This window comes from Podarcis liolepis, assembly GCF_965112155.1.
Source record: "Podarcis liolepis genome assembly, chromosome: 13".
In the NCBI taxonomy this organism is placed as follows: Eukaryota; Metazoa; Chordata; class Lepidosauria; order Squamata; family Lacertidae; genus Podarcis; species Podarcis liolepis.
Genome location: NC_139573.1, coordinates 36,101,940 through 36,126,387, shown reverse-complemented (window position 1 = coordinate 36,126,387; position 24,448 = coordinate 36,101,940). Strand labels below are relative to the sequence as shown.

The 24,448-nt window shown below is 46.0% G+C and overlaps 1 protein-coding gene and 1 long non-coding RNA gene across 2 annotated transcripts in view; both read right to left on the bottom strand.

Moving 5' to 3' along the window:
- Nucleotides 1-24,448, bottom strand: part of LOC310690903 — a 97,465-nt gene that overhangs the window by 33,521 nt on the left and 39,496 nt on the right. The window lies entirely within an intron of this gene.
- Nucleotides 1-24,448, bottom strand: part of ITGA3 (integrin subunit alpha 3) — a 92,974-nt gene that overhangs the window by 38,046 nt on the left and 30,480 nt on the right. Inside the window, exons 2-7 of the mRNA XM_083469510.1 lie at nucleotides 8,647-8,774; nucleotides 6,790-6,872; nucleotides 1,988-2,237; nucleotides 962-1,051; nucleotides 429-636; nucleotides 133-326 (exon numbers count right to left, since the gene is read on the bottom strand). Coding sequence (XP_083325636.1) covers nucleotides 133-326; nucleotides 429-636; nucleotides 962-1,051; nucleotides 1,988-2,237; nucleotides 6,790-6,872; nucleotides 8,647-8,774 — 953 coding nt within the window. The remainder of the gene's footprint in view (nucleotides 1-132; nucleotides 327-428; nucleotides 637-961; nucleotides 1,052-1,987; nucleotides 2,238-6,789; nucleotides 6,873-8,646; nucleotides 8,775-24,448) is intronic.

The window sequence follows — 24,448 nt, the reverse complement described above, 5'->3', positions numbered from 1 at the left end:
ACTGTATAAATACATTTTATTTGTATTTCCCCCCAAAATACACATTGTTGCAAAGCAATGTCCCTTAACAGAATGCATTTCCAGTAATGTATGCATGGGGGCAACAGTCAGAGGAGGAAGCCCCCTCCCCACCTTGGAAATCATCCTTATCGACGTCTCCGATGTTGGCCACGGCCAGGCCAAAGGCAGAGCTGCTGGGCCCTGTCAGGGTGATGTTGGGGCTGCTGTGGAACGTTCCCCCCAGGTTCATGTAGACGTAGACGGCCCCACCCTTCTCCTCTTTCCGGTCGAAGTAGTAGGGTGCTCCGACAATCAAGTCCTGCCACCTACCAACAGGAAAAGAGAGAGAGAGAGGTGTGTGATCATAGCCCCTCTGTTGGGCAAATGAGACATTGCTTCCCATTGGCTTTGCCGGCCAGCAGACTTACCCGTCATTGTTGAGGTCAGCCAGAGCAATGGAACTGCCAAAATAGGAGCCCACTTGCTCCCCGAAGATAATGAGTTTCCCCTGAAGAGTCGTGCCGCTGTCTGCTGCCATCAGGAAGACGGCTCCCGTGTGGTTAAACCGAGGGGCCCCACTGACTAAGGTGGTCTCGTTTTTGCGCAGAACCTCAGTTTTTGCTTCGACTGTGTAGCCTATAGATACGAGGGGAAGTGAATGAGTTCCTTCTTATCCTGATCACCCCCTTTCCAAAAGCATAATTCTCACTCACTGTCTTCTAGTCCTATGCCTTGGAAGTCAAATAGAATCTATTCCGGAAGTCCGTTTGACTTCCAAAACGTTCAGAAACCAAAGCACGGCTTCTGATTGGCTGCAGGAAACTCCTGCGTTAAGAAATCTTAGCTAGGTTGGGGTGTGTGCGATCCTATCACCATGTTTGTATGCGAGTGAGGAAAGAAGGGAGATGTAGGCAGGGAAACAGGGCAGTGGACCAGGAAAAACCATATCAGTTGCAGTTACCCAAATAGCTGTAGCTGTACTTCTGATCTGGATACGAGTAATCTTGCTGGTCCCATTCCCGGTCTCCTCGAAGGATCATGTAATCGGTTCCTGTGCCAGAAAGAGGAAAGTTGTGACATTTTAACTCAACACAGACAAAGAGACCCACCGCTTCCTTCTGTCCGGCGTCTATCGTGCCACTTGCTTTTCCAGAGAGAGAGGTCCTGGGTTTGAATCCTGCCTGGATGCTATTCCCTGTATTTCAGAACCCAGACGTGTGTGCGGAGGTTCAGGGGCTCTAAGCACAGAAGAAAAGAAGAACACATGTCTTTCCCTCAACTGGGCTCTGCTCAGCCGCTTTTATTTCATCATTTAGTTTACCAGGTAAGGTTGCATTCCTGACCGCGTCCACCCAGAAGTAAATCCCACTGAATTTAATGGGGCTTATTTAACACCGGTCATTGACCACAAGGAAGAGATGCAATTGGACAGGGCTTATTTAGGGATGGGCGATTCTGTCCATTTCAGTTTGTCTGCTTCTCTTTAAGATAATAAATAAATAAATCTCTAGTTCAGAGTTTTCCAAACCTGGGCCTCCAGCCGTTTTATGGACTACAACTCCCATCGTCCCTGGCTAGCAGCACCAGTGGTCAGGGATGATGGGAACTGTAGTCCAAAAAACAGTCTAGTTCTGTGTTCCCCACCCATACGGACCCCTGGGGCCCCCCAGGATATTCCAAGGGGGCCACAGGTGAAAAATGTGTAAATGGGGTGAAGTGAGTGTTCCGGTTTTAGAACGTTCTTTTGGAAGCCGAACGTCTGACGAGGCTTCCGATTGGCTGCAGGGGCTTCCAGCAGCCAATCAGAAGCTGCGCTTTGGAAGTCGAATGTTTCGGAAGTCGAACAGATTCTGTGAATGAATTCTGTGAATTAATGTGCTTTTGGCAATTTCCCACCTGGTTGGTTTCGTCTCTGGCTGCATTAACCCATTAAGCCACACATTTACATGGCAACACAGGAAGGAGGGGCTGAGGAAGTGTCACAAACCTTGCCAGTTGAAAGCACCGGGGGCTCCGAAATAAATGCTGTTGGCGGTGAAGCCGCCGCTGATGCCCATCTGACACATGCCCGTTACGTCCGAGTCGCTGTTGGTGTTGCACATCTCGTTGTGGAAATGCTGCCATTCATCCTGCTCCTGAAGTTGTAGGTTGTTTCCGTGGACGTAGCATTTCCCAACCATGCGCCTCTGGTCCTCGTTGCCAGCCCACAAGACTCGGGTGTACCGGTGGGCACAAGCCTAGCAAAGCCAAGCAGACAAGGCTTTAGTTTGCAGCGAAACGAGGTGGGGTGGGGGTGGGGTGAGGCTCCGGCCTTTCCTTGAAGGCACGCTTTCTGTTAGAATTCCTGCTCCATGATTGCAGTCATGGGATTGTTGTCATTCATGACGGTATATGTTTTAACTCCACAGAGTGGGAAGTGACGAAGACAGGATGTTTGTGTTACTGTGTTCCATGAAGTGGGACTATTGTCCTTTGTTCTTTTTTCTCTTTGCTGTCTGATGCTAGAGAGAGAGGGAGCCATGTTGCAGTGCTCCGTGTGTGTTTATATGTAAATAAAGTAGATTAGCCAAAATGCTGAGTTGCTGAGTTTTGTTACGCAAGTTGCGCAAACTCTGCGGATCCCTAAGTGTGCTGGTGTCGGTTGGCATCGGTCGCTGTGATGTTTGGGCTGAAGAAAGCTCTTGGAGCTCCTGAATGATTGACCAGGAGGGAGAGAACATGCCAGTCGGGCATGTGTCTCTGCCAGGGTCCTACTTACTTAGGCTGAACTAAGGACACTTTCTGCCTTTCTAAGTCCATTCCATAGCCTTCAATATTCTATTGACAGCAATTGGGATGTGTTTCTGTCGGTGCTGTGTGAGTCAGCTGGCTCACGCAAGATCACGGCACTGCTGCAAGCTCTAGCTCACCCCCCAGGACATTCTGGGATCAAATTCAGAAGCCCAGATGGCTCCTGTAATTCTGGAAATGTCCCAGGAAAATAGGGACGGTTGGAGGGTATGCCATACCCATGATTCCAGGTACTTTGGAGATATGTACGCATGGTCCGTGCATACTCAGCTTTAGCACTGAAAACCTTTCCATAGCCTAAGGTTCCCAAACATTTTTGGGTCACCTTTCCCTTAGTTCCCTAAATTTATTCCCAGTGGCCCCTACCCTATAAAGAGCATCATTCAGAACAGCGGTTTGCACGACTCACTAAAGAAGATAATGACACAACGAAATTCAAAGCTGGAGCAATTACCGTATATTTTCGTCTATAAGATGCCCCCATGTATAAGATGCCCCCTATTTTGGGAGACTCAGATTTAAGAAAATGGGGGGGGGGAGACACTATCTGTGTATAAGATGCCCCCTAAATTTTGACATTATTTTTTAGGGGGGGATCCTAGTCTTATACATGGGAAAATATAGCAATTGCACATTTATTCAGAGTTCAATTGAAACTATTTAGTTGTCAGGGGCTGGACTGAGGAGGAATGGTGGGAACTCCCCGCCCCCCCCTTCCTGCAACTTCCTGAGAAGAGGAGGACAGTATAGATTTAGAACAGCGGTTTGCCGAAGGGCATAGTTCAGAGGCTGCAGAGGGGAGGAGCTTGGAAATATTGGAAGAGGAACAGCAGGAAGAAAAAGCACCAGGGGAGAGACAGCCAACAGATTCAGTGTCCTTGGAGAATATTCCTGATCCCCCTTCTCCCAGGACCAGCAGGGCATTGGGGGTAGTAGAAGAGAAAGCTCAGAGGCAGAAAACACAGATCAACCAACACAAGGGTGATGTAGATTAGGTGAGATGGAGGGGGTGGGACTTTACTTGGAGCAACAGCATTATCTAAGAGAGACTGCATTCCTTTGTCTCTCTCTGTGACTATTGAATAAACCACTAGGCAAGAACTCCTGTTGTTGTTGTTGTTGTTGAACCCAGTGCTCAAATTAAGCTCTTCGCTGGATGCTTTCTAATTCCACGATGTTGTCAAGAGCGCTCTGTACATGCTCAGAGAAACTCAGAGTATTCTGGGACTTGTGATTGACAAGGAAAACAAATTCCTGGCCAGGATAAAATTAGCTGCAAGGGACCACAATGGAGACAGTGGATGACAAAACTAGTATTGTATCCAATAAGCCAGGGAAAGGAATGGAATAGAGGCAGCAAGCTTCTCAAGAAACTTAAACCCACCCGAAAAGGAATTACCGCTGGCATTTTCTTATAAAGCAAAAAAGAACTGGCACCTGCATTCTGATCTCCAAGGTGCCTGGCCGTCTGGCTGCCACTGCCCAAAGCTATTTCTTGAATTTCAGCAAATGCCAGTGGAGATTGGTGGGGGTTTTTATGTTTGTTTTTAAACCATTTAAAGGTGCTGATGAGGCAGAGGATCAAAATAGCTACTGGGAAAGATTCAAGGATGCGAAGGGCTTTGGGGCAGAAGTCGGAAGGATGTTATCGAAGATGTACCAGGAAACGGAGGGCCAGTTAGTAGCAGGTTCCTGAAGATCTTATGGATGTGCATAGAGGCAGCTTTATTCTGCTTGCAATATTTGGGAAGGAGCAGGAAAGAAAAGTGGGGTTCTTAGTGGGTCCGACCCACTGGTTCCCAAACTTCCCCACTCAGACCACTTGGAAATTACAGAGGGTCTTGGTGGTCCACTTATTGATTTTCCCACCTCTTGTGGAATTTGTAATGCACTTAGTTGCTGTATTATTTTTAGTTGTATTATGGATGCATCTTTTATTTCATGTATATTGTGCAGCATTGTATATATGTTGTATACCACAATACAATGAAATACAATACAATATTTATTACAGTGGTACCTCAGTAATTCGGTCCAAAGGTCCGTTCTTAACCTGAAACTGTTCTTAACCTGAAGCACCACTTTAGCTAATGGGGCCTGCCGCTGCTGCTGCGCTGCCAGAGCATGATTTCTGTTCTCACCCTGAAGCAAGGTTCTTAACCCGAGATACTATTTCTGGGTTAGCGGAGTCTGTAACTTGAAGTGTATGTAACCTGAAGCGTACGTAACCCGAGGTACCACTGTATTATTATTATTATTATTATTATTATTATTATTATTATTATATCTTTATGGGATTGTCTAAACGAATATTTACACAAGCAGGGCTCAAATACGAAAGTTTGGTTGTGCTTAGACTAACCTTGTGAAGAATATAAAGAATACAAAGAATTGATGGACTATGAAAGAACTTAAGGAAAGGAAGTGACTGAAGAACAGATGTAAAGGTAAACTAGAAATTAAGAGATGTGTGGTAAATGCGGTGGAAGTCTTTTATAATATTTTAACTAGGATTTTTAAAATGTAATGTTTAAAGTATAAATTTGGTACTATTTATTATGGAAAGTAGGTTCCCCCCTTTCTTTTCTTTTTTCTTCTTTAGTCTGCATTTGGTAAATATGTAGACGATTGTGTTTATATTGTTATGCATGGAATTTGTTTTGATTTTTCTGTTTTATTTACCTTGTAATATTTAATAAAACTAATAATAAAAATTAAAATTAAAAAAAGAAAAGAAATACAGTGGTACCTCGGGTTAAGTACTTAATTCGTTCCGAAGGTCCGTTCTTAACCTGAAACTGTTCTTAATTTGAAGCACCACTTTAGCTAATGGGGCCTCCTGCTGCTGCTGCGCAGCCGGAGCACGATTTCTGTTCTCATCCTGAAGCAAAGTTCTTAACCCGAGGTACTATTTCTGGGTTAGCAGAGTGTGCAACCTGGAGCGTATGTAACCTGAAGCGTATGTAACCAGAGGTACCACTGTACAATACAATATTTTTTTAAAATGCAATTTAAAATCAATGCGAAGAATATTTCATGTAGTTGATGTGCCATCTCCCGTCCTCAGCCCCAAATGTGTAGACCTGCCATGGCCCTCTGTCATGGATGTTATAGCCTATGGTTCTATCATAGGAGCCAACTCTGAAAACAGTGTTACCATTTTGAATCCACCCTTAGAGCTATAATGCCCATGAGAACCAAGGCAATGGAACAAATATGGGAGAAAAATGAATGCCAATAGGGGTCATCCATCATTTTAACAGGGGAGAGGAAAGGAACTGGATTTGGCGGGCCATTTTGGGGTGACAGCCTCATGCCAAGTGTAACATGTAGTTTTGCCAAAAGCTTCTGACCCACCTTGGACTTGGCATGCCATCCTAACAGCATTTTAAGAGATGGATGGTATTTTGCACATCACCTAGGAAGCGTACTGGAAGACGGAAAGGTCACCAGTGTCAAACTTCAACTTCTTTGGACTGGTCGTGTTGTGGGGATACCTGATTATCGTCTTCCAAAGCAACTGCTCTATTCCGAACTCAAAAATGGTAAGCGTAATGCGGGAGGTCAACAAAAGAGGTTTAAAGACTCTTTAAGGCAACTCTTAAAAATGTAGTATACAGACTGACAACTGAGAAACACTGGCCTGCGAGCGCTCCATTTGGTGAACAGCCTTTACCAAAGGTGTCATGGGCTTTGAAGATGCTCGAACTCAGGAAAAAAGGTAGAAACGCGCTAAGAGGAAGGCACATTTGGCAAACCCTCACCGTGATCAACTCCTGCCCGGAAACCTATGTCCCCACTGTGGAAGGACGTGTGGATCCAGAATTGGCCTCCACAGTCACTTGCGGACTCACTTTTAAAACTGTGTTCATGGAAGACAATCTTACTTGTCTACGAGTGATCACCAAAGAAGAAGCAGCTCCACAACATCCAGGCAGCACCGGGGTCCCCATCCCTGCCATGGAAATGCTCCCTGCCCCATAAATACAAACTACTCACCATCACTCTCCCAGAAGACTCTCTCTGGCTTGCTATCGTCACCCCCAACCACATGTCTTCGACAATATTACTGTGGGGGTCGCCTGCGGGGAGAACAGAGGGGCAAAAAAGGGAGAAATGCAGTTAGGACACAATCCACCTTCCCACCATGTTCCAAACACCCCTGCCATGCAATCCTATGCATGCCTACTCAGAAGTAAGTCCCGTTGAGTGGAATAGGACTTCCTCCCCCATAAATGTGCAAAGGATTATTGCCAGGTCCTTTAAGGCACAGGTGGGGAATCTGTGGCCACCCAGATTCCAACCTCCCTAGCCAGCATGGAAACTGTGGTCCAACATCTGAAGGGCTACAAGTTCTTCAGACCTAGGCTTCACACAAAAAAGGGATGCAGTTTTCATAGCTGCAGAAAGACAGATACTATTGTATAGTTTAATTATGGATTAATTTAATAGTTATAAACCGCTTGGAAGTTGTTCTGAAATATAAGCAGTATATAAGAGGAGAGAAGGAAGGAAGGAAGGAAGGAAGGAAGGAAGGAAGGAAGGAAGGAAGGAAGGAAGATAAAAATCACATATGAATGGATCTTGTTTGAAATCAGTAATCAAAGCTTTAGGCACTACAGAGCAAAGAGATATCCTGATAATTGATAAGCAACTTCAAGCAAGTTTTATCTGGAAACCTAACAGGAACCAACAGAGGAATAATCAGGGCTTGCTGTTTATCACTTCATTTGCAATAATAATAATCAGGGGTTTTTTTCTGGGGGGATGCAGGGGTACTCATACCCCTAAACATTTTGTGAATCTAAGTTTGGCCTTACTGAGGGGAAGCATTTCAATATGAGTAGGAAAATGAGAGTACCCCAAACATTTTCCCCCAGAAAATAATAATAATAGTAGTAGTAATAATAATAATAATAATAATAATAATAATAAATGTTCTGCTGTTTGCTTTGCATTTGCCCTCACAACTTTCCTGCGAGGTACCTGAGATGCTTGCTGTATAAATGGGGAACAGAAGCCTTCCCTATGTGGAAAGACTGTAGCTGAAAAATATATCCAGCATCATCCTGATCATCTTCTTCTTCATCATCATTTTATTAGATTTATTACTCATATTTCACCCGAAAGTCTCAGTGTAGGTTACAATGCCACCAGTAATGCAGTTTAAAACCAAATGAAAACAACAGTAAATACAAAAAACAATACATTAATTAATCATTTCCACAAAAGGAAATCATTTCGCCAAAAATAGTTTTCAGCTGTCAAAGGCCGGGGTGAAGAGATAAAAGTTGGATAATGATGATGTCAGGTGCACTTTTACAGGGAGTGAGCCCCAGAGAAAGCCCTCTTCTGCACTTTACATTTTGAGAGTTGCATCTCTCCAAACAATATCTAATATGATACAGATTGCCTTCAATTTACCCTTTTTGCCTACTACACCAGCCAGAACCACCCATTCTGTATAGCCAATCTGCAATGTCCATCTTGGAACCGAGTCTACAAGCTGATCTCACGGCTACAACATCTGGTCTAATTTCTGTACTTTTCTCTGTCCTCTTTTTAAAAAAACTTTTCCTAGTCTCCTCATCCTAGAACATTTCACCTGATGGAGAAACAAAAGCTGGCCACAGTTCTGCGACATTCGGGTTGGTCCTTCTCCTAATAAAGGCTCTCCAAAATTAGAGACAGAAGAGTTTGTGCTGTCTTTCCTGCGGGTGGTGAGAGCCCAAAAAAACACCTGCAATCTAACAGATTGTGGATGCACCATGAGATCTCTAGCCCAGTCCCTCTGTCCTTCCCGAAACTTTGCAAACTGCCCTAGTGAGGGGCTCTCCTTTGCACATGCCCACGTACTTTTCACCTTGATGTCCACCCTCTCGCAGTCATCCGTGGCCGCTGTCAGAGGGCAAGCATACATAGCACCCATTCGCGTGGCGTTCTCCATCCCTGTAGCCGTATCGCGAGGAGCTCCAGCAAGCAGCCTGAAGAAAGGGAGAATAAATAATAATAATAATTGAATTAGAGTCGATGGAAGGGGAGCAGTTGCTCACAATGAGAAACCACGGCTGCAACGTAATTTGGAAGAGATGGTGTGCTCATTCCTGTCTTGGGGAAAAATACTTCACAGAATCTTAGAATTGCAGAGTTGGGTTTTTTAACAAAAGTATTTTTTTAACAAAATACTTTTAAAGAAACCACTTTTGTTAAAAAACCAGAAGTCTTTTTACTGGGTATAGTGGGTGAAGCGATACCATGGGAAGATAAAAGACTGTTTATGTATGCAACAACTGCAGCAAGAATTCTTTTAGCCCCAAAATGGAAACAACAAAAAGTAACGACAAAAGAAGAGTGGCAGATGAAGATGATGGACTTTGCAGAACTGGGGAAGCTGATAGAAAAAAATCCAAAACCAGCACGATCAAGTATTCCAAAAGGATTGGAGTAAATTATCTCCCTAGTTATCACCCACTTGGACTACTGCAATGCGCTGCCTTTGAAGGTGACCCAGAAACTGCAATTAATTCAGAATGCAGCAGCTAGACTGGTGACTGGGAGTGGCCACCGGGACCACATAACACCAGTCCTGAGAGATCTGCATTGGCTCCCAGTACGTTTCCGAGCACAATTCAAAGTGTTGGTGATGACCTTTAAAGCCCTAAACGGCCTTGGTCCTGTATACCTGAAGGAGCGTCTCCACCCCCCGTCATTCATCCCGGACACTGAGGTCCAGCGCCGAGGGCCTTCTGGTGGTTCCCTCATTGTGAGAAGTGAGGTTACAGGGAACCAGACAGAGGGCCTTCTCAGTAGTGGCACCCGCCCTGTGGAACGCCCTCCCTTCAGATGTGAAGGAAATAAGCAGCTATCCTATCTTTATAAGACATCTGAAGGCAGCCCTGTTTAGGGAGGTTTTTAATATTTAATGCTGTATTGTTTTTAACACTCGATTGGGAGCCTCCCAGAGTGGCTGAGGAAACTCAGCCAGATGGGTGGGGTATAAATAATAAATTATTATTATTATTATATAAATTTATATGATATCTGATTATTGATTATTGTAAGCAATTAACATCACTAGCAGGGTTGTCCGAAGACCTGTAATGAGAAATTTTCTATCTTTCTATCTTTATTTAAATTTTGATCCATTCTGTAATGAGTGCAATTAGAACTGGAAAACGTACAAAATGCAATGATATAACGGTTCCGTTCAAAAGCTATGAGGCGGGAGGGAAGGAAGTTGATAGGCTCTAGAGAGCCAGGGTGGCAAAGTGGATAATGGTGATGTGAATGTATAATATTAAATGGAAAATAACATCCCTGCCGCATGGCCGTTCAGCTTCTGCTTTAAAAACCTGCAAGGAAAGGCAGTCCATGATGCAGAAGTTTGTCTTTTTCCAGAGCGCTGTGGCTGAACCAGGGAGAGTCATAAAATGGTTTCTCCAGACACCTGGTCACTGTGGGGCTTAGTTTGGGCAACTGCTCATCACAACAAATTCTTGGTTGGTTTTTTTTAATGCTAGGTCTATTCCACCTCAGTTCATGTTTTGAGAGAGATGAAAAGTGCTTTTGGGTACAAATAGGGTGCCTTTCCCTCCTTGCTGATCCGTGACTGGTGTTTCCAGGAAAGGGCTCACAGCTCAGAAAGCGGAACTTCCAAGCAAGTTGAAACTCAGCACTTCTTATTTTGGAAATCAAATACCACTTCACACCAGCAACTTGACCTCCAAACCGCCTCCATTTGGAGCAGCACGCTTTGCCTGCTCTTCCTTCCTCCCCGCATTTGTTTTTAAAAAGAACATTTTAATCCCTCCTGATCTTTGGTAAAGCTCCAGGTGGCTCATAACGAAAGTAAAAAAAAAATTAACCCTAACGCAAAATTGAAAACACATCAGCTCTAAAAGCAACCCACATTCCAGTCAGGCAAAAAAACATTCACGGAGGGTAAGAAGAAGGAATGGTAAGAGATGTAACTGAGGGGAGGCTGTTGGGAGAGTCCTGAGGTACCAGAGCGAGACGTCCTGGAGGGCTGTATTTGGCTCATGGGATGGAGGCTAGCCTGTCAAAGTAGCTAGTCCTCTGTGAGGAGAGGCTTCTTCCATTCCAGCAAAATATTACTCCTATCCTGGCACAGAGGCAGCTGGGGTGTGCGTTCCACCACACTCTAAAAACACAGCTGTATTTTTTCAGTGTTGTGGGCAAGGCGCCTCTCGCGCTAGACAGGGGAAAGAAAGCAAAAAAAACGCACCAAGGGAACATTTCACAGTGGCAGGTGGCAGGCGAGAGGAAAACATTAAGCACAAAAGTCATGGATGGATGGAATGTATGTGCATGAACGAGAGAGGGTATGAACTGGTGCATGAGGGCGCACAGGTAAAAGACAGTTTGGATGTAGAATTAGCATTTTAGTGTGCTACGTATGGGCCAAAAATATGCGCTGGTATTTGGGGCTCTGCCTTGTACAGTGCTACCTCAGTTTTCAAATGTCTCTGTTGGCTAACATTTCGGTTTCCAAACGCTGAAAACCCGGAAGTAAATGCTTCCGTTTTCGAACACGCCTCAGAAGTCAAACGGCTTCCGCTGAGGTACCACTGTATTTTTCTCATTTTTTTCTATGAGATTTGCAAACCGCCCTTTGGGCCTCGGTTTTTGAACATTTCAGAAGAGTCTTCTGGAACGGATTACGTTTGAAAACCAAGATTCCACTGTACTCAATTTCTTGAGCAAGTTACTAGTCCTTACCAAACTCCCATAGCACCCACTTCATGACCGGCCACTGGGTTTCTGGTTCCCCTCAATTTCTCATTTTACCAACCTTAGGTTCAATCTTCCACATTTCTGAATGAGTTTGCAATTTTTTTGGAAGTCCTAGTGAAAATTCACTAGCATTTTAGTGCAGGTTTCTCCTGATAGACCCATTTTTGCAAAGCAATTGTCCTTCATACAATGGATCTTTGCCTGCTGTTTCCACTAACACATATGTTAATGCACCTTTCGCCCTGGTATATGCATCTGTGTACACACTTGGTTGGAAAAACGCATTGCAAAATTTGGGGAAGTGCACATTTTGCAGGACAGCCTGAATTTCATTCTTGTATTGTTTCTAAAACGGCAAACATGGAATGAATCGATTTTCTAACCCCTTCCCTGCCAGCTGCATGCCTCATTTCACATTTCCAAATGGGCCCCAAATGGTTGGGGCTCCCTGCAGAAGGAGATTTAGGGGAGGGCTACCAGGCTGCCCAGGGACGCGGGTGGTGCTGTGGGTTAAACCACAGAGCCTAGGACTTGCTGATCAGAAGGTCGGTGGTTTGAATCCCCATGACGGGGTGAGCTCCCCTTGCTCGGTCCCTGCTCCTGCCAACCTAGCAGTTCGAAAGCACCTCAAAGTGCAAGTAGATAAATAGGTACCGCTCTGGCGGGAAGGTAAACGGCATTTCCGTGCGCTGCTCTGGTTCGCCAGAAGCGGCTTAGTCATGCTGGCCACATGACCCGGAAGCTGTACGCCGGCTCCCTCGGCCAATAAAGCGAGATGAGCGCCGCAACCCCAGAGTCGGCCATGACTGGACCTAATGGTCAGGGGTCCCTTTACCTTTACCACTGTATAAGCAAGAAGTATTTATTCTCCCAGGGCATCATTTAACTGTGGAGCTCAACGGCTTGGTTTGCGTGCCAAACTGAGCAAACTATATTGCCAGATAAATAGGTACAACTAGATGCTCCGTTATTAGGTACAGGTTCAGTAGATGCCAACCTGTATCTACAAGGACAAAATAGGCATTCATAGAATCATAGCTGGAAGGGACCACCAGGGTCATCTAGTCCAACCTCCTGTAATGCAGGAATCTTTTGCTCAACGTGGGGCTCGAACCCACAACCATGAGATCAAGAGTCTTATGCTCTACCAACTGAGCTATTCCTGACTTGTTGAAACGGGTAGCGTAGGAAAGTTGCCAAATAAGGATTTCTGACATCACCACCTCAAGAACCTGGAAAATACCATCACCACTGTTTTCAGTTTAGGAAACATCCCCTTATTTGGGATACGAACCAGCCTTTCCATAGAAATTCCTTAGTAATTTGTGGACTTGCCCCTAAGGTCATGTGGAGCTGATGGGGCAGAAGATGGGCTGAGATGTTTGTACAAATGGCCGCCTCTGAAGATTCTCTGGAGATTGAAGGAGTGTTTTGTTGTTGTTTTTGCCAGTCCTCACATGTGAGAGAATAGAACTGAAGGGCTAGGCTAGAAAGTGGAGGCAGAGAGTATTGGGGAGCTGGAGTAAAGACAGAGGGATGATGCTGTCACTGCGATGGGAAAGGAACCTGCTCAGTGCCCAACAATATCTGAACGATATCTGGTTTTCAACATTGTGATATATCACCAGCTAAACCAGCTATCAAGAGCAGGACCATAAAGAAGGCTGATCGCCGAAGAATTGACGCTTTTGAATTATGGTGCTGGAGGAGACTCTTGAGGGTCCCACGGACTGCAAGAAGATCAAACCTCTCCATTCTTAAGGAAATCAGCCCTGAGTGCTCACTGGAAGGACAGATCCTGAAGCTGAGACTCCAATACTTTGGCCACCTCATGAGAAGAGAAGACTCCCTGGAAAAGACCCCGATGCTGGGAAAGATTGAGGGCACAAGGAGAAGGGGACGACAGAGGACGAGATGGTTGGACAGTGTTCTTGAAGCTACCAGCATGAGTTTGACCAAACTGCGGGAGGCAGTGGAAGACAGGAGTGCCTGGCGTGCTCTGGTCCATGGGGTCACGAAGAGTCGGACACGACTAAATGACTAAACAACAACAACAAGACCAGCTATCACAATGCACAATATTATCACCAGGTCATAATCATGAAACCGAGATCATTATATGCACTAAAGCTGCATGTATAAAAACAGGATCGTGTAAAAGAAAGGCAAAACATAAGAAGGGCAGGGAAGCCCATGCCCTTGGATTAATCCAGACCCCGCCTGGCATGGCACTGGCGAGATTTTCCAAGAGACCTCTTGACATACGGGTGCTGCCTCTGTGAATCATCGTGCCCTTTGTGCGCGAGAGATGTGATTTGTGCGGGAAATATTTTGCCTCCCAGATAAAAGGTACATGAGTCATCAGATGAAGCATGCTTTTCAGCTTCCCGCAGGGACGCCACATCCAGCCAGCCTAGCCCCCCAACAATGGATGGGAAGAAACGGAAGCTGAGTGGCAGGCATCTCTCACCTGTCCTGACTCAATCCGTGAATCATTTGCAAGCGGCAACTTCCCCTCCTGCTTCTGCCAGCGCTTAGTAATCTGCTCTCTTATATCCTGACTGTGTGTGTGTAAGAGAGAGTGCCTTTAGGGCACAATTTTATCACAGTCTGCCCAGCGTATCTCTCAGTGCTAAAAACTGCTGCTTCCTTCAGCTGGGAGGGGAGCACAGGTGCAGCCATTTGAAGTGCATTTGGGGTGTTTTTTTTGGGAGGGGGGGTTCCAAATCCGTTTGCACCACAATTAGTAGTATAGTCGTACCTTGGATCCCAAATTCCTTGTGAATTGAACTTTTTGGCTCCCAAACACTGCAAACCTGGAAGTGAGTGTTCCGGTTTGTGAACGTTCTTTGGAACCCAAACATCCGACGCGGCTTCCATGGCTTCTGATTGGCTGCAGGAGCTTCCTGCAGCCAATCGGAAGCCATGCCGTGGTTTTCCGAACGTTTTGGAAGTCGAACGGATTTCCAGAATGCATTTTGTCTGATTTCTGAGGTACAACTGTAGTACATGTGGAAAGGATCTTGGGGTCTTAGTTAACCAGAATCTGAACACGAGTCAACAGTGTGATGCAGAAGCAGCAGCAGCAAAAAAGAGTTAATGCTATTCTAGGCTGCATCAGCAGAAGTGTAGAGTTCAGATGCTGGACGCGGGTGGCGATGTGGTCTAAGCCACTGAGCCTCTTGGACTTGCTGATTGGAAGGTCGGCGGTTTGAATCCCCATGATGGGGTGAGCGCCCTCCCAGCTCCTGCCAACCTAGCAGTTCAAAAGCATATATTGCTTAAAAATAAAATAAAAAATGCAGGTGTTTGAATAGAACAGTAGCATTTGGCCTCATATCAAATCAGACCCATTTCCCAACTAGGTCCACCACTGGCTCTCCGGGGTCTTAGGCAGGGATAATTCTCAGCCCTGCCCGAAGATGGCAGAATTCAAACCCAGGACGTTCTGCAATGCAGAGCATATGCTCTGCTGCCACCAAACTATGGGCCCCTCCCTCGAAGATGGCCGTCACCAGGCTGGGTTCCTTTGATGTTGAAATGGACCCCATGCCAAGACAAACTGTTTTATTAAGACAAATTGTTCTGCTATTGAGCTCTGGGACGTGACAGACAGGAAGCGCCCTTTGTCACAATTCTTTCACACCCTTTCACATTTCTGTCACGCCCTTCCTCCAATAAGGTTGTGTGTGTGTGCCTGTGTGGCGGTGTCACTCCTTTCAAGCTCAAAGCAGGCCTGTGGTTTAGGCAGAGAGATGTGAGTGAGGCTGAAAAAATGCAACGTCCCCAAGGTGAGCCAGGTGGACATTTGAACCGGTCTCCTTCCCCTGCCGCCCTCTAAGGGCTCGACCATATTTTTGCTGGTTGTCTGCTTGCCCAGGGAAAAGGGCCCCCAGAATTTGAAGGAGGGGACCGGGCCCCCTCAATGTTCTGCAGTGACATGTGCGCCTGGTGCAAGGACATCACGTGGCATGCTCACGTCACTCATGTGTGCCGTTCAGCCTGGTCGCATCATGCCCGCAAGCCATGCGGCATGCACACCCACACGTTGTGCATCACATGCGAGGGACGTGAACACACCGTGCGATGTGCTGCTGTCGTAAGCACACTTCATGTGGTGCTGGCTTTCTCAATCACGGAGGTCAAGCCAGTGCGCTTGGCTCCAATTGAGCACTAAACAACGGTTCTCCCCCAGGGGAAAAGCAGCAGGACAAGTGGAAGCATGGATATAATAATAATAATAATAATAATAATAATAATAATAATAATAATTTAATTATACCCTGCCCATCTTGCTGGGTTTCCCCAGCCACTGTCGGCAGCTCCAAACAGAATACAGTGGCACCTCTGGTTACGAACTTAATTCGTTCCAGAGGTCTGTTCTTAACCTGAAACTGTTCTTAACCTGAGGTACCACTTTAGCTAATGGGGCCTCCTGCTGCTGCCACCGAGTGATTTCTGTTCTCATTCTGGGGCAAAGTTCTTAACCCGAGGTACTACTTCCGGGTTAGCGGAATCTGTAACCCAAAGTGTTTGTAATCCGAGGGGTTTGTAACCCGAAGTACCACTGTATCAGTTTTGCTTTGGAAGATAGCTAATTAAAAGTTGTTAGCACAAGTTGCTGTTCTTCTGAGTGTATCCCTCTCATCCCAGGTCTCTAGCAGTTAAATCTCCTCGCTTGTTTTGTTTTCGTTTCCAGCTCATGCAGGAACATTAATGGGACACACAGTTACGACTGGGCGGTATCTGGTTTTCAACACCACCAGCTAAACCCCGCGATGAGCCGATATATCACAATGTCTCTAGTAAGGATGGAGCTATTGTAGAGACATCGGCTGGCTTCATGGTTTTCCCCCCAGGTCATGATTTTTGCAGAGCACGCACACATATACTCACATCAGGATTCGCAATATATTGCTAGGTCAAAAACCGATCTCACGATATGGACTTCAAACCGGTTTTGGATGACATATCGCCCAGCGCAACACTGTGTGCCATTTCACTGGGAACTGCTGGGAGCATAGGAACTCCCTTCTTCATCCCAGTAATGGGTTTGAGTTACTCGTGCGTAAACTGTCCCCGTTAGGGAGCTTAATTGCCTGGGTTAAACCGTCCTGACTGCACAGCCCATCTCAGCGTGGCTGCCTCAGTCGCTAGCAGAATCTGTCTGTGGGCGTTTCTTAAACCTTTTCCAGCATAAAAGCTGTTTGACTCCCAGTCGTCTCCGCCTCTCACGATGTGGGAGTCTTCTGCGCAGGGAGGGCGTGGGTAGTGGAGGACCAGTGCTCTCCTCACTGATGTCCAGGAAAGAATCCCGGAGCTCTCCCCCCGCTTCCCCCATTTGCCCTCCTGGATCCTTGGTGTTACGCCGATTTCCTTCCCCCTCTACCAAGCTGCGTCTCCCCCTGGTGCTGGTACCTTCTCCTGCAGAATCGGGGAGCCTCTCCTTCTCCTTTCGCTCTGATGTCAGTTCCCTGACAATCCCATTCACATCTTTAGCCAAGAAAACAGACGCCTTGGTGGAATCTCAGTATTGAAAGCAAGGCAGGACAACTGCTGCAAAGGGAACACACTGAAGGGCAGATGGAACCTGCAACATCAAGTTGCAGCACAGACTGCTGCAACTGTGGTTTAGCGCTTAATTGGAACAAAAAGCAGGCTTTCCACGGATTGTCATTTGTTCTGATTTAGCGCTAAAGAGAGTCACTTCTGCTCGCTCCCGTCAGCCAGTCGCCACCTCCCCAAGGTTCTGTGGGAAATTTAAAACACCATAGGCCCTCTCCTCTCGCCCCGGTATTTCTTAAAACACTGTTGCTTTCCGGTGCCGGATAACCTCGCCAAAGTCTACTGAGAGAGGAAGACCCCCCCACCCCCAGAGCAGGGCGGTTTGGCCAGGGCTGGTGCTCACTTGCAGGGAGAGATCCTGCAGCTGCCTTTGGTCTCTCATTTTCATAGGCTAACCCCGCTTCATAAAGCTTAATAAAAAGATACTATGTCCACTTATAGTACTCTGAAAAACAAGTGGTTATTTCCCGTTCCCAACTAAAATACAAGCCTAACACTTCAAGCTGCTTTTGCATGTGCTGAATATTACTTTGTGTCCAGTCTGCTGGATGCAAGCCATGATCAATTGCCGCATTCTCTGCAGGTAATCGATAAAGCTCTGGTTTCCCCAGTAGTGATGTATGGAAGTGAGAGCTGGACCATAAAGAAGACTGATCGCCAAAGAATTGATGCTTTTGAATTCTGGTGCTGGAGGAGACTCTTGAGAGTGCCATGGACTGCAAGAAGATCAAACCTCTCCATTCTGAAGGAAATCAGCCCTGAGTGCTCACTGGAAGGACAGATCCTGAAGCTGAGGCTCCAATACTTTGGCCACCTCATGAGAAGAGAAGACTCCCTGGAAAAGACCCTGGTGTTGGGAAAGATGGAGGGCACAAGGAGAAGGGGACACCAGAGGACGAGATTATTGGACAGTGTTCTCGAAGCTACCAGCATGAGTTTGACCAAACTGCGGGAGGCAGTGGAAGACAGGAGTGCCTGGCGTGCTCTGGTCCATGGGGTCACGAAGAGTCGGACACGACTAAACAACAACAACAACAACAATCCAAATACATCCCATCCCATTGGATTTATCACCCCGGTTGAGTGTCACATGACTGTCTTACGCAGCACCTAGCCTACAGTTCTATATCCTGACTGACAGCATGAAACAGCCTTGCCCCTGAATCTCCCCAAAGTGGCTTGGTGTAGGCTAGGTGCTGCGTGAGACAGTCCTGTGACTCTCAACTGGGGTGATAAATCCAATGGGATGGGATGCATTTGGATTACCTGCAGAAAATGTGGCAATTGATCATGGCTTGCATCCAGCAGACTGGACACAAAGTAATATTCGGCACATGCGAAAGCAGCTTGAAACCTTAGACTTGTATTTTAGTTGGGATCGGGAAATAACCACTTGTTTGCCAGAGTACAGTGGTACCTCGGGTTACATACACTTCAGCTTACAGACTCCGCTAACCCAGAAATAGTACCTCGGGTTAAGAACTTTGCTTCAGGATGAGAACAGAAATTGCGTGGCGGCAGCAGAAGGCCCCATTAGCTAAAGGGGTACCTCAGGTTAAGAACAGTTTCAGGTTAAGAACATACCTCCGGAACGAATTAAGTACTTAACCCGAGGTACCACTGTACTATAAGTGGGCATAGTATCTTTTTATTAAGCCTTTGGTCTCTCGGCAAGCCCAGCTTTCTGCTCTCAATCATTCTGGCAGCTCCAGGAAGTCCAACTGGCATGACAAGGAAGTCATTGGGACAAAACACAATGGCTTTGAGCGAGTGCCAGCAATAGTACCAACCCACCCTGTTAAGGAAGAGGAAGAAGGGGTAGGGAGATGAAAATCCCAAGGCCAGAATTAGGGAGAGGGACTTTTTCTCCTCCTCCTCCTCCTGCCTCCGTTTATATATCAGCAGCCCTCGGGCTTCTGTGGCTGCGGGGTCAAAAATGTGGCCTTTTGTGCATAGCAGAGAGACTCGCAAAGGAAGGAGGGGGCTGAGGAAGTACAACAGAGGTCTCTACAAAAAATATAACAATGATATAACATCTATGGCAGCGTTTGAATGACCCTTGTGTAAATCAAACGCTATTAAATAAGGAAAAACAGTATGATATGTTATAAGAAAGTACTAGAAATTATAGTAAGAGTAAGGTAAGAAGGATAAGTACATTCAATGTTGTAACTTACATCGGGAAATGACAGGAAGTCTGTTTTGATATAATTTGGTTTATTGGATTTTTACTTTGGTTTATTTTTGTTTCGCTAGAAATTATAAGAAAAGAGCATGTGCAAGCACAAGTTTAAATCAATATTTAATGGTATAATTATTGAAGGTTGTTATTGCTATCATTATCAGTTTTACCTTTACCTTACATGTACTTAAGGTTGTGTATGGATGTCAAGTAATAATAATAAAATTTTAAAAAGAAGAAATAGAAAGAAAGAAAGAGGGAAGCCCTGTGGCATTCTCCAGAACTGCCTTCACCCACCAGGTGCCCTCTAAATTTGGGGGCTTTTTGGGTGTTTGTGCATGATTCTCCTCCTCCTTTAATCCCCTTGTGAGGTAGGTTGGGCTGAGAGGCAGCGACTGGTCCACACTCACCCAGTAAGCTTCATGGCCAAGTGAGAGGTTTCAACCTGGGTCACTCAGGTCTTAAGGTAAAGGTAAAGGAACCCCTGACCATCATCTCGCTTTATTGGCCAAGTACAGCTTCCGGGTCATGTGACCAGTATGACCTTCCCGCCGGAGTGGTACCTATTTATCTACTTGCATTTTGACATGCTTTCAAACTGCTAGGTTGGCAGGAGCAGGGACCGAGCAATGGGAGCTCACCCCATCATGGGGATTCGAACCGCCGACCTTCTGATCGGCAAGTCCTAGGCTCTGTGGTTTAACCCACAGTGACACCTGCGTCCCTATACTCAGGTCTTAGTTCAACCTTATAACCACCATACTATATGACTCCCACCAACCCTGGTTTCTGCTTTGCACGCTAGGGTGCTGTGGTTTGCATCAAGGCCAACTGGGAGCATTAAAAAAAAAAAAAGTTTGTACATTTGAAAAGGGGTAAAAGGAGCAGGGGAATCTAGGCCCAGTGCAAAAGACAACGACAAACCCTCTTCTAAGTCACAGGCCCCTGGGATACCTCCTAACAAACTCCTTAGTGTCTGTAAATTTGCCGGCAGCCAGCTAAAACCGACCCTCTCTCCTTCCACTTTCACTACTGAGGGTTGCTACAGCTAAAAGACAGGATAAAAAGGATTTCCCATCAATAAAATTCCCTGGTACTAAATAAGGAGACAGGCTTCAGGGGTGGCTAATTCAGAACAGACACAGTGCCGCTCACTTGCAGCACTGTAAGAAAATAGCCCCCAGGGTCGACACTGCTAGCGCCACATTTAGAATTTCTCATGCTGCATCCCAACTTATTTAGATACTTAGAGCATTTGTAACCCACCAGTCAGCCAAAAAGGCACTTATACGTAGAGTGGCTTACAATGTGAAGAAGACAGTCCCTGCTCACAGGCTTAAAACAAACAAACAGATAGACACACAAGAGGAAAGGGACACGGAGGGAGGAGGAAAACCTCAAACTCAGGCACCGATTCCTAAACAGTTGCTCTTCTACTGGCCAAATGGCTCAGTTCAGGGGTAGGAGGTACCTGACACAGCTTTTGGCAAAGCTGATGGAATGAGGCCTGCTTCCCACTGAGACAGCCTGGTGGAATGGCTAAAGAGGGGGAGGAGGGATGGTGGGGCTGGGCTGTTGCTGCAGAGCTGGTGGGGCAAGCTCTGCTCCCCATTTGCCCCACCGAGGCAGCCTGATGCCCCGCAGAACTATGGTTCCCTGGGAAGAGGGGTTGGTTGTTAAACCATTCTGGGAACTGTAGCTCCGGGAGTCGGGATAGGGGTCTCCTAACAATTCTCAGCACCCTCAACAAACTGCAGTTGCCAGAACTCTTTGGGGGAGCCATTGTTATGTACTGAATTTCTCACCCTGGGCCAGCAGGGGGATACTGTAGATAGTTTTCACTCAGGTCCACATATGCAAATAAGGGATTGAAAGTGATGTTCAGTGATTGGATAGTTACAGAAAGTTGTTACTGTTGCTTTGTAGTTGAGCTCTATATAAGCAGGTTGGCTGAAGCCTTCAGTTCAGTTCTGTTCTGGCCTGTGGATAAACAAGAGCTGTCTGAAGAATCGCTGTGTCGTCCGATAGGTTCACCCACAACTTAACAGCCACGACTCTATGGAGTGGCCTCATGGTGCTTTAAAAGTACAGTGCAGGTGGTGTGTGTGTGTGTGTGTGTGTGTGTACTCCTGCTTCCTAACAGGGAGTACACTGGTATGGCCTTTAGGTCCCATTGCACTGACTCCGATGCTATGGAATTTAAAATCAAGCACACAAGATCATAATCTTGCAGAATGCCTGAGCTTGGCAAAGATGTGAGATTTCTTCCTTTTCTTTGAATGCACTGCCCCATGGAGAGAACCTCCCCCCTTACACACAGAGGAAAGGAAAGCTATAAGTGGATGTAATGATATAAGCCAGGAGCAGTGGAAGTGATGGAGAGTTGTGAAGGTGCACAAGGCAGTTGAATTTCCCCTCTAGCCCCCCAGCAGTCTCTCAGATGCACTGTGGTCTGCGGGGCTGGGGACAGAGATGTCCTACGCTTCCAAAAGTCACTTCTCCCTGTTGTCCTTTTTTTGAATGAGGGTGTGATTTTGCATTCCCTTCAGGGTTTGGTTACTGTTGCTGTTGTTTAGTCATTTAGTCGTGTCCGACTCTTTGTGCCCCCATGGACCAGAGCACGCCAGGCACTCCTGTCTTCCACTGCCTCCCGCAGTTTGGTCAAACTCATGCTGGTAGCTTCGAGAACACTATCCAACCATCTCGTTCTCTGTCATCCCCTTCTCCTTGTGCCCTCCACCTTTCCCAGCATCAGGGTCTTTTCCAGGGAGTCTTCTCTTCTCATGAGGTGGCCTCAGCTTCAGGATCTGTCCTTCCAGTGAGCACTGAGGGCTGATTTCCTTCAGAATGGATAGGTTTGATCTTCTTGCAGTCCATGGGACTCTCAAGAGTCTCCTCCAGCACCATAATTCAAAAGCATCAATTCTTCGGCAATCAGCCTTCTTTATGATCCAGCTCTCACTTCCATACATCACTACCTGGAAAACCATAGCTTTAACTATATGGACCTTTGTTGGCAAGGTGATGTCTCTGCTTTTTAAGATGCTGTCTAGGTTACTTACATGCTCTCATTTCCACCACCGTCACCTTCAAATTTGTACAGTATATATGTTTCTACTCTCCTGACTTTAGGCAAAGTTTTGCTCGGCGCTCACAAAAATGCACCAGGAGGACAGACTGGAGGAAAGAGAGAGGGGGGAGGATGTCCTGTGTGCCCCCCATGGGCACATCTTCCCCTGGCGCCAGCAGTGGCAGAGATTGTAAAGCTAGTCCAAAAGGGATCCGCACTGGTGCCAGAGAAGCCAAGTGTAAACACAGCCAGGGAGTTGCGTCAAGAGAGAGAGAAAGAGAGGGAGGGAGAGATGGCGGGCATTCAGAGAGCCAAACTCTGGGCAAATGTCATTTCCCATTAAACCATCTGCTTAAAGAGGCAGCTTGGCTCTGGCTGGCTAAGGAGGAACGGAGGAAAGATCGAACAGAGATTACAGGCAGGAGACTGGAAAGGGAGAGCAGGGCAGGCCTGCCTCTCTCTCAACGCTGCCACTTTAATCGGATAGAAAGCCGTGAAGAGAACCTTCCTTAGTCCACCCACAGGAGCACGGAAACCCCTTCTTTGCCAGCAGTCCAGAAGGATGAGAGCTCAGTCCCCTTTCAGGACTCAAAGAACCCTTAGGGTAGGAGTTCAGCACTGCTTCTTCCCCTCAATTCTCCCCGCACCCATTTTCAGGACAAGACAAATTGGACAAAGGAGAAACTGGTGCCCAAGTCCTAGCAGAGTCCTTCTTGCACTCTTGACTCTCATTGATCCATACACCAAGTCCTGCCCTGGGACGTGGGCATGGCATGAACGAGGGTAAAAGGTAAAGGGACCCCCTGACCATTAGGTCCAGTCGTCACCGACTCTGGGGTTGCGGCACTCATTTCGCTTTATTGGCCGAGGGAGCCGGCATACAGCTTACGAGTCATGTGGCCAGCAGGACTAAGCTGCTTCTGGCGTACTTGGAGATTGCAGAGTTTTGAAAAATTGAAAGGAAAGGTGCGAGACTGGTTTCACTATGCCCAAATTCTAGAGATTTTTAAAAAGGATAAAAAAATTGGTTTCCAGGTGGAAAAATCAAAACTAGAGTCAGAACTACTTGAACCTAAGACGAAGGTGCTTTCAAGAATGTATAACTTGTTGCTTAAATGGAACACTCAAGATGAGACAGTTAAATCAGCCATGATAAAATGGGCACAAGACATTGGGTACAACATTATGTTTGAAGACTGGGAAAGGTTATGGACCACCGGTATGAAATTTACGGCATGTAGTGCCTTAAAAGAAAACATTATGAAAATGATGTACAGGTGGTACATGACCCCAGTTAAACTTGCAAAGATATACCATCTGTCTGACAATAAGTGTTGGAAATGTAAGGAGGCTGAAGGAACATTCTTCCACCTCTGGTGGACATGCCCGAGGGTGAAGGCCTTTTGGGAAATGATTTATAACGAGCTGAAAAAGGTATTTAAGTATACCTTCCATAAGAAACCAGAGGCCTTCCTCCTGGGCATTGTAGGCCAGAGAGTGTCAAAGAAAGATAGAACTTTCTTTTTATATGCAACTACAGCAGCAAGAATTCTTATAGCCAAATATTGGAAGGCACAGGAGCTACCCACGCTGGAAGAGTGGCATACGCAACTGATGGACTACATGGAACTAGCCGAAATGACTGGCAGAATCCGAGACCTGGGAGAAGAGGCAGTGGAAGAGGATTGGAAAAAATTTAAGGACTATTTACAAAAACATTATAAGTTATATGAATGTTGAGAATTTGCTAAGTTTTGGGAAAAACATGCTTCAGTATGGAGATTTGAAGATGATGGAAATTAAGTTATGACTGTGAAAAGTTTAAATTCTTAGAGTCTATAATTAGATGAAAGTACAAAAACACATGAAACAAGGTATCAATTTGCTGTTTATCTTTTATTGTAAAGAAAGCAGGGGATGGAAGACGTGGGGAAGTCCAGTTGATTATGACAAAAGCTCTGGAAAAGTGAATTTTTATTTATTTAATTTTTTCTTTCTTTTTGTAAAATCGCTTTTGTTGTGTTATTGACGATGTATTCTGACCTTGGAAAAAAAGCAATAAAAAAATTATTATATATATATATAAA